The 16,047-nt window shown below is 40.5% G+C and overlaps 1 protein-coding gene across 2 annotated transcripts; it reads left to right on the top strand.

Annotated features, from left to right (window-relative positions):
• Positions 1 to 2,849: 2,849 nt before the first annotated feature.
• tfap2b (transcription factor AP-2 beta) lies at positions 2,850 to 14,787 on the top strand. Of its 2 annotated transcripts, none has more exons than XM_006792720.2 (7): positions 2,850 to 2,921; positions 5,042 to 5,503; positions 6,955 to 7,009; positions 8,006 to 8,225; positions 8,546 to 8,664; positions 9,512 to 9,653; positions 13,778 to 14,787. In XM_006792720.2, exons 1-7 carry the CDS (start codon positions 2,874 to 2,876, stop codon positions 14,064 to 14,066), a joined length of 1,335 nt encoding a protein of 444 aa, XP_006792783.1. In that variant the 5' UTR covers positions 2,850 to 2,873; the 3' UTR covers positions 14,067 to 14,787. The 2 variants fall into 2 exon arrangements, with proteins under 2 accessions (XP_006792783.1, XP_006792782.1); XM_006792719.3 differs by lacking the exon at positions 2,850 to 2,921 and adding an exon at positions 4,507 to 4,755.
• The last annotated feature ends 1,260 nt before the right edge of the window (positions 14,788 to 16,047 follow it).

The raw sequence follows: 16,047 nt of genomic DNA on the forward strand, positions 1-16,047 counted from the left end.
AAAGAGAGAGAGAGAGATGAAAAAAAAGATGGGTAGATCTTTGGCAGCAGGGCCTTGCAGAGAAAACAGGAACAGCCGCGCTCCTTCAACATTCATATCTGGTATCCTCAGTGTCATTTTTTTCCTTAATATTATTATTTATTTATTTATTTATTGCATTAAGAATCAAATCAGCTCAAATGTGGCAACAATGTCAGAGACATTGACATATATATAGACAACTTCATGAGCTCATCATTTGAACTGGATTTAATAACTGAAGCTAAACCAAAGTCATATTTTACAACAGCTATCAACAGATATGTGTATGCATATTACAAGACAACACTGTATAAAAGCCTTGAGTTGACATTAGCCAAATTAACTCAGCCCATCTTTTCATCTTTAAAATAATTCTCCTTTGCAGTCATAACCTTATCTTAGGAAGAAATCCAGCATTCCATGAAAGGTCTTTTGAATTACAAAAAGTGCATGTACGGTGTAATGGCACTAGGGGGAGCAATTTACACACACTTGGGCAAATTCTCTTGGGTTACAGTATGGGACTGCTATAATTGAACTTGGCTTCAAATATTATTTTTGTTTACTATGGATTTAATAAGGAATTCTGTGCAAATTTTACAAAAAACAGTGTGTCGCTCAGCTGGTGGATTTCACACTGACTGGTTCAGACTGGAGACAAATGGAAGGGTAAAATACAGGGAGACAAATGGTATCAAATTCAAATCTATCAAGCAAGGGAATAATGAATTCATAGCATATCACCAAAGTGTACAAATAAGCCTTAAAACTTGGTAAACCAGAATCACCCATCTTGTGCTGTCCACACTCTGCAAGTGTTTGCTTTGACAGAAAAAGTGAATAATTTTCTGTCCTACCCTTTTTGCTTTCATCACATCACATGATGCTGTGCAAGAGGATGAGAAAATAACTCATAATCACAGTTTACCATCATGCCCAATATTTATTTAGTGCCACAGAGAAACTGCTTTCACAACTCGAATCAACAAGTTTCCCAGTGTGAGATCTTTAATAGTGACACATAAACACCATAAAACAGATTTGTTGGGATGGTGATGTGATTCATAATGTGTTAGTTAATGTCAGTCATGATGATAATATAATTTTGAAGTACCTAATGGAAAATTGTATCCATACTGAGCATGCCCTATATTAAAGCTGATCTGTCCCTTTCACTATGCAGCATCTTATCTTGTTACAGGCAGCAATGTGCCCAGATTGGGTCGATATAAAGCACACCTGTAACTACACATCACACAGGCTGAGCAGGAACTTAATCGTATATTTCTATCATAATCATGGATGTGTAATTATTCCAAAGATTTTTTTTCCTTTATTTTTTCCTCACTGTTTGTCAGAACCCATCTTTTTCCCCAAAAGGCAATGGTATGGGAACTTGTGAGTATATGGTGTCACATCATACCCAAATTTAAAAAGCAGTGCAATAAATGATACATTTTTGAGGTGTTGTTTAAACCCTGCTCTGTTGCCCCGTGGGTGATGTGGTTTAGTCGTTAACAACAAGAAGGTTTCTGGTTCATATCGGTGCAGAGTTTGCATGTTCTCCCAGTCACTGAGTGGATTTCCCACAGTCCAAAGACTTGCATGTTAATTGGTTAACTGGTGATTCGAAGCAGTTACATTTCACAGAACAGGGCTCTGTATTAATGTAGTAGTAAATGTGGTTTGTAGTTAAAAAATTTTTTAAAGCAGTTAGTAAAACTAAAACATGGCAGCCCATTTCTGTGAGAATGTGTAAAAATCCCTCTTGCTTTAGTGCAGATTTTAGCCCTATACTGTAGTCATGTTGCTGGGTCTGTTTATTTGTGACCTGCAAAGACAACTTTCTATAGCACAGTATAAACACTCCAATGCAAGCAACTGTACAGAGGGAACAGCTCAAATGGATGAGTGAAGGAAACCAAATGCAAGGCACAAGAGCTCACTGATCAACCAGTTTTATGTTGGTGAAAATGACATAAATCTTACATATTCAACAACAAAAAAATATCAACCCATCAACTCATTGGGGATTTCTTTTTTCTGAGGAAACATCATATTTTTGGAAGGATGGTGTTCATGCCTCCAATGGGGCTCAGAAGAAAACATTGGAAAATGTATTCCTAGAGCCATGAAACTCCTCAGGAAGACTGCAGTTTTTTTGGGGGGGGGTTTTGTTCGTTTGTTTGTTTGTTTCGTATAGTATCATAATGTAAATCTTATTTTTAACACACAGTAAAAGACATAAATATGTGGATTTTATGGGTATGTTTTATGTAAAGAAATATTACGAAATAGATGCAAAAGGAATGTTGAGAAAAAAATTTAACTAACATTGTCACATGTGTATGTAGAAATCTACTAAGTATCCCATTAGTGTTCCATTAGATAACGACCTAATTAATCATTTTTATTTATTTAATTTCGTTGTTTTTTTTTAATCACACATGATTAGAAACATTTACAGTGAAAGAGATGAAAGTCAAGGTACAAAAAATATCTAACAATGCATAAGAGTTGCATAAGTGTCCAACAAGTAAACAATCTATATGTGGTTCAGTGCTGTGTGTATGAAAATACACACCACACTCGTGTATTAAAGTTACCTGCTGCTTTAAACCCGCCCTATTATTATTATTATTATTATTATTATTATTATTATTATTATTATTATATAATGTTACAGCAGTGGAGTCCATACAGGGGTTCCCCATTCACAAAGCCTGTCTGAAGGTACGGAGGGCGGAGGGAGGGAGAGGGAGAGAGAGCGAGAGAGGGAGAGAGAGAGAGAGAGTTGAGGCATCCCTTCTTCACTTGGCTGCATTCGGTTTACCGACACCGGAGAAGCGACCATGCTGTGGAAACTAGTTGAGAATGTCAAGTATGAAGATATTTATGAGGTAACGTTACCGTCCAGCTGTTTGTGACTCGGGGGAAATAGACTAAATGAAGTTATTAGACATGCTTTTAGAGTTCATTTGTTGGATGCTGTTGAGTGAAGTGTTTTCCACGAGGCTTTAAGGCCTCGTATTTATGTTGCGGTGAGTGTGAATATGAATTGGAGAACCATTTGGCACATGACAGATTTATTCAGGCATAAAACGGATTAATTTGTGCTGAAATGTTTTCAAGTGCTCACATTATTTTAAGCTGTGCTTGTCGCTGTGGTGCAGTGTTCAGTTTTGGGTACAGAAAATATGTGACACTGCCTACATGAGGGTTGTAATCAGTCCGATTTTTACTTTGGGCTTTGGGGTAAATTAATATTTAAAGCAATCTAAATATCTTTTTTAACATAATAAAAAAAGAATAAGGTGCAAGGACTATAAGTTCATTCCCAGGACCTCAACGTGACCCAGTAACTAATGAAAAGCTCATTTTGACATTTTTAAATTACAGCGAAAGACAAATAAGGTGGAGAACCGCTGTGTCAGAGCAGGGTGATGATGTGTAGCCTATGGAGTATGTAAATGACTTGGCTTTGATCCCAGAACAATCATTTAAAAAAAACGGTGAGGGGAAAGGAGGAAGAAAAAAGTGAGAAATACAACGCGCGCGGGGGCGCAAACGCTGCCCCGGCTCGCGCTGAATGGGCTCGAGCACAAAGCAGACGAAGAAAGGGTATAGCTCGCGAGGCCCCTCGGCTGAGCCCGGTGGGAAGCTCTTGTCTCGTGCCACACATGGTTTTTCTCCCACGGCGCGAGGGAGGGGAGGCTATAATGTTGTTAAACAAGTCACCCAAGAGGGCAAAGAGGAGAGGCTGAACGGTCTACAATGCAAAGTTTAATCGCTGCTTCTGAGTTCACACGAGCCCCTCACGCGTCTTGCCTGTGCGTTTGCTTTCGGTTGGCAGCTGCAATATGACTTGAGCTGCCTTGAAATTTCAAGTGTGAGTGTGGTGGGGTGAAGTTGGGGTGAAAAGTCAGAGTAAAATCTGAAAGTGGCTAATGCGCTCTTTTGCGGTTACTGTGGGTTTATGCGTCAGCTCAAAGTTCTTTTCTCTTCTCTCTTTTTTTTTTTGCTTTAGTGGATGCATTTCCGCTTTGTTTGGCGTTGACTAACGTAACTTGACAACCTAGTGTTAATCGTCTCATAGTCGACCCAACAAGGCCTGTTTTTATTGCCATATTGTCTTCTATTGGTTTCTTTAACGTAAAAAGTCTGTTTGCACAGAAATTATTTGCGCAAAAGTGTCTCCACTGGCAAGAAAGTGCGCTTTATTGCGTCAGCTTTTACACATAAAGGGGCCCCAGAGCGGTATTTTATATGACAGAGGATTCCTCACGGGTCTGGATACCCTGTTCGTTTTCTCCTGCGAGAGAGAGTCCTCTTTCAATCTCCTGCTGTTCGCGCGTCGTTTCGGCTCTCCACGGAATTTCAACGTCACTCACGGTTGCGCGAAAGGCTTCACGCTCCATGTGTCGCCAGTCCCCTGCCTCGCGCACATTAATATTCCTGTAAGTCTCAGTCATGAATAACAATTACACCGTATACCGGGGGTAGAGGAGGGAGCTCGGTGCTCACACTCAGAGCGGCGGCAGCTCCGGGCGGAGGAAGGTTCTGTATGGAGTTGTAGATCGGGCCGTGCCTGCAGATACTCTTCATTCTTACCTGGAATGATTTTGGCTGTATCGGCCCTACACGCTCCGTCCTACACCGCTATTCTACCGTGAGCCCGCTTGTGATACACCGGCAGAAGGTTTACAGATGTTAGTTCATCCTTACTCCACCGCGGTGAGTTTTCTTCAGAGTATTTCAGAATTCGTTTGCGCAAACGGTGAATCCCATAGATATGGCTGGCAGGTTTTTAGTTGTGAGACAGTTTAATTTAGGCTGTGACATTTTTTTCCTCCAGGCTCTTATGTGTTTTTGTTCAGGAGTTTCAGTGCCAGTTAGGCTTCTTTGGCTACATCACCAGAGGCAATTTGCAAAATGATCTTGGGCCTTCGTTTCTTTAAATTGTACTTGCAGTTCTACAACTGGTTAAATTTTTCCTGTTCTTTTCTGCATCCTGTTCAAGGACCGGCATGACGGTGTCTCGAGCCACAGCTCGCGGCTGTCCCAGCTGGGTTCAGTGTCGCATGCGGGACCCTACTCCAGCGCGCCACCGCTGTCTCACGCGCCTTCCTCGGACTTCCAGCCGCCGTACTTTCCTCCGCCGTACCAGCCGCTCGCTCACTACCAGAGCCAGGATCCGTACTCCCACGTCAGCGACCCATACTCCCTGAACTCCCTGCACCAGAGCCAACAGGGAGCATGGGGAGCCCGTCAGCGGCAAGACCCCACGGGGGACCGGATGGAGAGCTCCGCTCTGCTGGCGCAGCCTCGGGCCTCGCTGCCCCAGCTATCCGGGTTGGACCCACGGCGGGACTACGGAGGTGTAAGACGGCCTGATGTGCTTCTTCACTCCGCTCACCCCGGACTGGAGCCTGGTATGGGAGACGGACTGCTACACGGGCTGCACGGTATGGAGGATATTCCGGTAAGTTAAAGGCACAGCTGAGATTTGCAGAGATTGAATGCACATATAACATAATTTTAGATTTTCCTGCTCCCATTATGTCATATAATTTTAAGAAATCGTGTTTAAGAACAGGCAGAAAATGGCAAATCCTCAGACTTGAACCATCGAGGAGAAAATTCGCCCTACTTTTATTCACAATTTATTGAATAGTTCATAGTTTTTAGATATAAACAACGTACATTATAACGGTGAATTTTCCAATTTCCCCTGACAACAAAACACTTCAATTGAACTAAAACAGACACATTTACAACAACCAAAAATAAGCAATAAATAAAATGGAAACTAATTTTCACTGGAAGAAAAGAAAGGATATATGTTGACAGTTATCTTGTTCATTGTCTACGCATGACTCTCGTGTCTTTAGAGTTAAGGTCAGTGAACTTGGGGCAGCTCCCTCAGGGCTGAATGCTCACAGCAGCTGTAGCCAAACGGAAATGGCTCAAAGCTTAAAAAAGAAGAAAAGAAAGACTTGAGATACCCAGGAAAGCCTTTTTTTTTTTAAATCAAAAGAGAAACATATGTTTGCAAATAAAGCATCATAAATCTGGCTTTAGGCAGTAAATTAAATGTTCCTCGCGGTTTATTTAAAATTTCATTTCAACGTAGTTTAACACGTTAGACATAGTTTTCAATGAAGATAACAAATTACGCAGATTAAATGACATTAAATTATAACAAAGTAAAGAATATTTTTTACTTTCGTTTTTAACGCAATATCTATCATTATTATTATTATTATTATTATTATTATTATTATTATTATTATTATTATCACTTGCTGTTTATTTTCTTTCTTAGAGTCTTGCTTTGCTGCTAAAACGCTATAAATTCACAGAGCGAGATACTAAAGACTTAGTGAAATAGGTTTATTGTAAAGCTGTGTAGGATTTTCATTTTCTACTCGTTTCCCCCCTCAGGGCACAGCCATCACGAATTGTTTGCCATTTAACCTCCACAATAGAATCTCATTTCGGGCTTTCCGTGTTTGTGTTTTGCATTTATTAACCCCCATATAAATTTGTTTTTGTATATTTGTTTCTTTGTATTTGGCTGTGACGCATTCGTGACAACACCCGGTCTATTTAACAATTTATTTGGCAAGATGATGAATGACACTGATGAATGATGGGGGTTTGAATGTGTGGGAATAGCTGCTTCTAACCACGTCGTGATGAATGAAAGCACTGCATTATGAGCTAGATTGGACCGAAGTCTGAAAACAAATAGCTCAAACGTGTATTCCGCCCCCTCCTTTTGAAACCTAACATGAATCTTTTTTTCTTTTTTTCTTTTTCTTTTCTTTTTTGCTGGACTGTGTGATTGAGGCTTGTCAGGTAAATCACTGGTTAACTTTGTGTACAGCAGGGTTGAATGTTTTGCATTTATCTCCTCTCTTTTTTAAACAGACCGCTGATGACACCAACGGGACGAGCATCCTGGATCAATCAGTGATAAAGAAAGGTAGAAACACACATTCTCTCTTTAATACAAAGACACACATCTCTGTTCTCTAAGCAATGTGGCCTTACTTAAAAAAAAATAATATATAGTAATAATTGAAGAATATCACAGGTGGAAAGAGGAAATACGCGCGCTCTATTCTCAAGACAATTTATTTGGGTTTCTTCACTCCTGGGATGTTTGGATAGGTTCTTATGAATTATAATGATTTATTGTATGGATATGTGTGTGTAACCTCCGGCCCAGTCCCTCGGGAAATGTCATGATCAGTATGGTTGTGACCTTAACTGGAAAAGGCGTTCTCGCCGAGTCTATTCATGGAGTTTCTCGTATTTTGGGGGCCGGGATGAGGGGTCTGAAGCCGAGGTAACGACCCTGGTATATTGACTATCAGGCAGTGTGTCGCTGACAGGCTGCCACGCTGCCGCTCTGATGATGTGCGGTGATTTAGTTACGGGATGTTGAGTGACTGAGCTCCCCGCGGGGCATTTAAGCTGCTGATGTAATAAATGGCATCGCTCACGGAGATCTCGTGAGCTCGTTTAGAGCTAATCTGCGGCATTATCCCCCGTGGAGCCATCAAAACCCCCTCGCACTGGCCCTTATATGCGCGCATCCACGAGGCAGGCTGGCTGGCGGTTTCCCCTTTACTTCACGACATTAACAAGAGCATTAGCGCGCGGGATGAAGAAGCATCCAGTGCTGCTGGTGGGTGTTAAACCGGCCGTGGAGAAAAGACAGGGAGGTGGTTAATGCGATTTGAGAACGTGAGCCAATCAACAATCGATAACGCTGTAATGAGAATGTCGCGCGACATTAAATAACAGCAAATGCCCGGCACGTGGGCGCTTCATTAGGCCAGGGCCGCCCCCTGAGCGCGCGTGGTCTCACTGAGCAAAGTTTGGCACAGAGGAGTGATGTAAAGATTTCAAACTTGTGCCCCCTGAATGTGAAAGCATGTTATGTAAGAAATCCACTCTAACCTTCCTCTTTCAGTCCCCATGCCACCCAAGAACGTGGGCTCCCTGATGCTCGGTAAGGACGGGCTGATCGGAGGAGTGACCGTGAACATAAACGAGGTGTTCTGCTCGGTACCAGGCCGCCTGTCGCTGCTCAGCTCCACTTCAAAGTATAAAGTGACCGTAGGTGAAGTGCAGAGGAGACTGTCCCCGCCCGAGTGCCTCAACGCCTCCTTGTTGGGGGGCGTGTTGAGAAGGTACGGATGTAGCCTTAAAGCATGTTGACGCACAACGTGGAGTTCAGGAATAACCTCTAGAAACTATGAGGAAAATATTTGTGTGCATTTAATTTGCAGGAGCAGTTATTAATGAGACTACGAGAAGCATGAAAAGCTATGCCATATAGATTTTTTTAACATTAACTGGGAGACGAGATCAAGCTAAATAAATGTTGTCCAGAGCACACATTAATACATTGTTTGTTAATTTGGAGCGATTTATGACATTTCGCAAACATGTGTGCGCCGTAACTTTTACTTTAAATACAGTTCATATGCTTTCCTCCTTTTTTCTGCAGAGCAAAGTCTAAAAACGGTGGGAAATGCCTGAGAGAAAAGCTGGAAAAGATTGGACTGAATCTACCTGCTGGGAGACGCAAAGCTGCCAATGTCACACTACTAACATCTCTCGTGGAAGGTGACCGACTAATTTTTTGGTGATAAAAGCCAAATCTTTATTTAAATTTTATTTTTTATTATTGCTTTCAAGAGTTTCAGGATTCCCCTTCTGCTTCCCCCATACACCGCCACAACTAACTGGATTTCTGGCTATGAGCACAACTCAACATAGTGTCATTTATCAAAAAATAGATAAGAAAAAACAACTTTTTTTAAGTTCATATCATGTGAAAACTCGAGAAAAAATATATGAATTCCTTTATTCATAAAATGTCTGTTAAAATGTAGCTAGGGAAATATTCATTGCCGATAGATGTGTTTGAGGCTGCTAAATTAACGGATTAAAGACTGGAGGTTGGGCCCATCCCTTTGGCTACACCAACATATAGACCGAGTGCCTGTGTCTTACTAAAAACAGGTAACGGGAATTTACTTTTTAAAGAAAGTATTTCTTTTGAGTGATGACGACTTACTTTTAAATGTATAAACTGCACGACTGTTTTATTCGTGCCTGTACAGTATAACCCAAAATAAAGTGGATCATTTTAAATATTAATTAGCAAGTAAAAGGTACTAATGTTTAATCTACACGATAAAAAAAAAAAAAAAAAACTTAAAACACTTTAAGTGGTTTTGAGTCAGCTGAGAGGACAGCTGTGGGAGGGTTCTGCCTAAAACGATACGGCTTTTTGTCAGTGACGTTAATGAGTTAAAAAAAAATGATAATAAGAATAATTAAATGACACCTGACAATACTCATACTTTTTTGAAGCCAGTATCTCGTGAACCGAAAGATCTTGTTCGTTTGTATTTATACTTATATTTACAGTTGCAATATATAACACATCTAATACCTTCCCCCACAGGTGAAGCGGTCCACCTGGCTCGGGATTTCGGTTACATCTGCGAGACGGAGTTTCCCACCAAAGCCGTGAGCGAGTACCTCAACCGCCAGCACGCGGACCCCAACGAGCTGCACACGCGGAAAAACATGCTGCTGGCGACAAAGTGAGTTTGATGGAGCGTTTGATTAGATTCTGTTCTCTCATAGCCTTTATGGGTGTTTTCTCTCATACAGGATATAGACTGTCTGCACTGCATCATATAGAAGTGGATGGAGGATGATGATGGGATTGAAGTGCGAGAACGTAATGCTGAATTATAATTCAAATGACATTTTTAGGTATTAGGACACATTCAGACACAGCAGGACATTGTTGAAAGTAAGGTGTCAGAAAGACTGGGCCCTAAACCACCTTGCAATACTTAAAGTCAGCAAAGAAACAAAGAGTAAAAATCCAACAAACAACAAAAGAGCAACAAGAGAAATGAAGTTAAATGTTTGGGGGTTTTTAAAAGTCCAATATGTCTCTGATGCTTCTAATTCAGACTTCTTGTTGCAATTTAAATGTTTCAGATTTTTCCCATTAGACAAGGTTTACACATCATTACTGCCTTTTGGTAGCATTTCTGTTGTCCTTGTGTTTTGTTGTCCATTGAAATTGCATAACATTTACACATGAATTCTGAATAGCACAGGGTAATCACTTTCTGCAAATAGGTACATTTAGGGAGAATTAAATTATTATGAAATTAAGGCCAGTCTCATTTCCTGAGGTCTTTATGGTCCATTTTAAGAAACCCAGAGGGTGTGAACCCCTGCTATATTCTGTGCCTTATCCTATAGTCCACTCTGCCTTAGTGGCATTTGGAGAGGAAATTGTGATATTTTTTTAATGAAACCCACTGAACTATATCTAACTTGTATTTAAATGGCTGACTGGAAAAAAAAACTGCAATGCAGAAAAAACAGGGCAGTTAAAGTCAGGTCAAGTATTTGAGAAATGAGCTAAAATAAAGCCAAGAATCTAAAACAAAATTAACAAGACATCGGTTTTACCCTTTTTATCAGGACAAATTGTGCACACATTAGCTTCCTTACAAGCAGCTTTTTCACAGAATAATCTTGAGGTGAGGTGGGGCACTATTAACACAGCCTATAAACACAAACCCTGATGTTTCTATATCTGACCACAGTTTCTGGTCTTAGAGATAATCTGTTTTATTTGCACTTTTGTAAAGTTACTTGTACTGATATATTTTTTATTAATAATTAGGAGATCCTGGAATTTAATTAAGGCTCTTCTGAGTGCACATGGGCAAGATAGCTTTTTTTTTCTAAATAAGTGTTGAAGATTTAAAATTAATTTATAAAAGTGGACTTAGTGGAATTAGAGTTCTTCCAAGTCCTCCACTCAGGAAGCTTATATTTTTAGCTTGCATAAGTGTTGTTGTCTGCTGGCCTGCATAAACCATCTGTCCGTCTATGTGTGTGAGAGTGTGTGTGTTTGTGTGGTGCTCAGTATGTACAATGTGTTTGGTGGTGGATGTCTGATGCTCAGATTGAAACCTGTTCCAATACTGTGCATCAGTGCTGCCTGTTAGAAATTCATTATTTAGCAGTGGAGTGTTTCAAGTCGTCAGAAAACAACAGCGAGAGCCTTGAGTGTAGCCCGGGGTGGCGGCTTCTCCTCTCTACTCCCCTAACCCCAGCTGGGCTCGGCCTGCACAGCCTGTCACTCATTTGCTGGAGCTCTGCCCTTAGGCCGCTTACAGGGTGTGTGCGTACGGACTGTGCAAGTATGAATCTGTGAAAGGGGGGAGGAAGATGGAGAAGGAGGTCTCTTGAATTTAAAATGTGGGCCTAAAACCAGGGGATGATTTAACAAGGAGAACTAGGTGAATAGGTTATTTTCTTTTACAGTTGCATTTGAAATTCAATGAAAAATTAAGATCCATGTTACTAACCACACATTCTTATATCTAAATATTAGTTATTCATTTAGAAAACTCTTAATCGGATGATTTTTGCATTATTTTCACTGAAGGGGTATGCATTAACTCCATTATAGAAATATGTAATATTTGAAATTACCCTTGTTTCTCTGGGTTCTGCTATATCACTGTATTTCACATCCTCATAGATCAGAATGACTGATCTTTGAGAATGATTGAATTTACATACAATTCAATTGTACTGAATTGTATGTAAATTCAATACACGTTTCAAGTGTCAAAAGTAGTTAGGAAGAAAATGTTAATCTTCTCTACAAAAATAGGGAAATGGGAATGGTAAAATGCTTATAATATACATAAAAACACAAACACCCATGCTAGAACTGAACTCGTGTTCTCCCTGTGTCCAGGTGCAGGTGATAATCACAGACTGCTTTTATGTTCATGCTGTGTTCATGAGAGTTAAACAGAGTTAAACAAGGCAAAACTGAAAAAAAATATGTAAGGGTTGAAGGGGGGAGCACTGGGAATTTCATTCAAAAGAGTTAAAAAAATAAAGGTATAAGCATGATTTTTTTCCCCTTAAGTCATAATACGGTTAATTTTTGTTCTGTTAAGTTTATTCATTGAACACAATCAAAAGGGAATCGTCAGAGCGGTGGGTTTTTCTCTGTGAGGTCGTGAGGTCTTTAATATATAACATTACTCTGTGACGTTTATGTCATTCTGAGTGATGATAAGTAACCTTAGCCTTCATCCTCATACTATGGAAATATGTGAATTTAGCTTTTGAAAAATGTTCTCCGAGTCTAAACATTTTAGTGACAAAAAAACAAAACAAAACCTGTAAATTTCAATTTAGAGGGATATTACGCAACACTAATGATGGCTACTATCAATTTGTTCTAAATAAATAATACTGAATGGAATTTTAAAAATACACACACACACACACACACACACACAATCATCTTCCTCTTCCAATGCGTTACATTTTAAAATAAACTTCAATTTTTCAAATTATAAAACGAGCTGTTTTATGTATTCTTTCCTTTCTGGAAAGGTGGGTAGAGCTGTGTCGCCTTTAGGAGCTGCTAAAGAATTTCATTAATCTGGCTTTTGGAACTGTTCTGAATAATTTTGGGGGGTCTTTTCCAAGTTCGCATCTATACAGTTTGCTTTGCATTATTTCAGCCGTCTACTAAACTGCTGAAAACTTAATACAGCCTACTCGGTGCACAGCGCTCTATTCTGCAAGCAGTTTTAGTTTGAGTGGTATTGCTTTCATTTTAGAGAAGTCTAAAACTAACATTGCAGTTTAGCATTCATGCCTCCAACATTACTGTCTTTGAGCTGTGTTTCAACAGGGAAGTGGTTGTCCCACTTTTTTTTGATGTGCCCCTTTCAAAAGCTGGGGGGGGGGGGATCACACCCTACACCCCACACTTTTAAAAATAAAAAATGATCCAACTTGAATTTTAGTTTGATAAAACACTGCACAATTGTGTCAGCAAACTCAACAATGAAATTAGTTTCATACCATTCCCCCCCCCCCCCCCCCCCCCCCCCCACAGTCTTCCTCACCCCACCTGCTGTGGTTTTATGACCCACAGTTTGAGAACCACTGCTACAGGGCATGATTTTCCAAAAATGTGAAAGTCAAACCAGCATGGAGATTTGAGTCAATTTGTTTCTTTTTGCAAACACTGAACTGTGAAATAGCAACATGTGATTCCAGCATATGAACTGATTGTATTCACTGCGGTTTCCAGAAGAGCTGGAGGAAAGTCTGCAATCAATACAACAAAATTCCCTCACTGTCACTGAGGAAGCTCTCAGTCTGCTCTTGGGGGACATTTAGTTACATTTTGCAATTAGGCATGCCTGCACAATTTACATCTGGAATGGGACTCAGAAAGTCTTAAGTACTGTAGGATCAGGTAAAGTGTTAGTTACTTTATAAAGTTCTAGTGTTAAAAATGCCTACAAAGAATTTCAATAATCAAAATTCAAATCTAATTATGTGCAGCTAATGTTTTGGGGCCCCAAGGAAGTCTTGGGCTCTGAGGGATGTTCTTTATATTGCCTGTGTGGTAATTTTCGAATATTGGCTTTTAGAGATTTTTAATATGATGTTGTCTGCTCTGCATTTTATGTCAGCTTTGTCATTAATAACATTCTTGAGGAAATCCTGAATAAATCATCAGTGTTTTGTTTTAATGACAGCAAACTGGCAGTTATTTGTCATATATCAGCTTTCCAAAAACCCTTTTGGGGAAAGCCTAAGATGATGCAGAGCTCCCTCCTGACGTCTTGTTGTGTCTTCTCTCCTGCAGACAGCTGTGTAAGGAGTTCACAGACCTGCTGGCCCAGGACAGGACTCCCCTGGGCAACTCAAGGCCCACCCCCATCCTGGAGCCTGGCATCCAGAGCTGCCTCTCCCACTTCTCCTTAATCACGCATGGTTTTGGTTCGCCCGCCATCTGCGCTGCACTCACCGCCCTGCAGAACTACCTCACCGAGGCTCTCAAAGGACTCGACAAGATGTTTCTCAACAACCCTCCCAACAACCGGCACGGGGATGCTGGCAAGACCGGCGACAAAGAGGAGAAGCAGCGGAAATGAAGCAGGAGAAGGAGGGGAGTGATGATCGAGAGCTGAGAAGGAGGCAGACACACAGACAGAGGCGTTACACCGTTACTTCTAGCTTTACACCCCTGCGACTGACCTGCCACGCACGGGGCTGAGGTGGAGGAGGAAGGGGAAGGCTCGGCAGAGAGAAAAAGGCAGAGAAAGACACCCGTGGGCCAGTGTCAGAGAGCACAGAGGGATTTTTCATCTGTGTTACGTTCTTTTCATTCCCCTGAGGACATGGTGGTTACTGTGTTACATTCATTTCGCTCCCCCTGCCTGCATCCTGTGAGACTGAGATGCTGTGAGCAGCCAACAAACAACATTGTGTCTGTGTGCCTGAGTGAGTGTGTGCCTGTCTGTGTGTGTGTGTGTGTGTGTGTGTGTGTGTGTGTGTGTGTGTTTGTCTTCACACAGAAAAAGCATTGTGAGATTGGGTGATGAGCAATCTATATGTGAAACAGGGTTGTCTGGTTATTTAACACAAGAGGAGGGAGAGGAGGGGAGGTGTTAATTTATGTGTGTAAATATTTATTTATATTAATTTAAATGGATGGTTGTGTAAATAGGTGCGCCAGCTATTTTGGAGTAGGCCTATTAATCTGTGATTTGACCTTTGTGAGCCGTTTGGGGGACAGGACTCATCCAGTGTTTTTCTGTTCTTATAGAGCTGTTGTCATGGTGCTGATGATGGGTAGACATGCTTCTAATTGTCCAGTGATTTCATTTCTATCATATTGATAATAAACCATGTGTTTTATTATGCGAGGTGTGCAGCCTGCGCCTTTTCTCCAGGGAAATTCCAAAGCAGAGTCTCAGTAAAGGCTGGGGTTCAACTTGTATTCATTTGTGTCATGAAATATTGAAGAAGAGCAGCTTTCTGGAAGAAAATTCAACTTTCACAATGACCGGAAGTGGATTGATGCCAGGATTTTAACACTGTTGTTCACTGAGTAATAAGTCAGATTCACAGGTCAGGCATCTTTGGGTGTAGGAAGAAAAAAAGACTGATATCTGCTAAATGGGGGCCAATGAAAACACCGAACCACTCAAATAAATGACTGGCTACACTGACAAATTGTATTCCAAATTTTAGAGATACATTAGCATCAAGTTTCTCCGTCTTCTTCCCTTCAGTTTTGTGTTTAGTGTTTTGTTCACTCTAAAAGGATAACACAACAAAACTCACTACCTTAGAGATTATCGATGGGTACTGATTTAGCTATGGGAAGTTTCGGACCTTATCTATAACAAGACATACGCGTGTCAATCATATTGAATACATTCCTTAAAAACAGTTGAATGGCACACGACTCTGCTAACATCTGTTTTTAACATTTTTTTTACTATAGGATTAAACTGAAAATATAGAAATCTGGGCCAACAAAGGAGACAAAGGAACTTTACAATGCAATTCCCTCAAAAATTAGAGACAAATCAATTCACAGCTTTCCCCATCTTCAGAGGAGAAATAAACACAACTTTTTACAAGAGCAAAACGCCAAAAGACCAGCATTATTGTTGCAGTTGTGAGGTAATTTAAGAGCTTCAAGTAGATTCCAGAACAGAAAAGCCCTTACTCTAGGGCCAAGATAAGCAGTTAAGGTTAAGGTGTGTTAGGCCCTAAAGGTCCCCTGACCACATTTCTGGTAAACTATATTTTCTCACATTTAAATATTACGGATTTAAATTGCAAAGGGGTATGGCACTACATGTATTTCTCTTAGTATCTTTATCTTTCTGCCAGGAATAAAACGAGAAAACTGCTGGACTTACGGATATTTAAAGGCACAACTTTTGCAACTACAAATAAAAAAGTCAGCACATAAATTCAAAAAGAGGGATGGAGCCACTTTAATCCTAATTAACCAGGCATTAAATCGGCCTGTGAGTGCATAACTGCAAGTTAATTGTTTGCTGTTTGGTTACACCATCTGGAGTTGTAATGCTAATTGAGGAGGGCAGGTTTTATTTC

Source organism: Neolamprologus brichardi, chromosome 15 (assembly GCF_056152115.1).
Source record: "Neolamprologus brichardi isolate AB-2024 chromosome 15, ASM5615211v1, whole genome shotgun sequence".
Classification (NCBI taxonomy): domain Eukaryota; kingdom Metazoa; phylum Chordata; class Actinopteri; order Cichliformes; family Cichlidae; genus Neolamprologus; species Neolamprologus brichardi.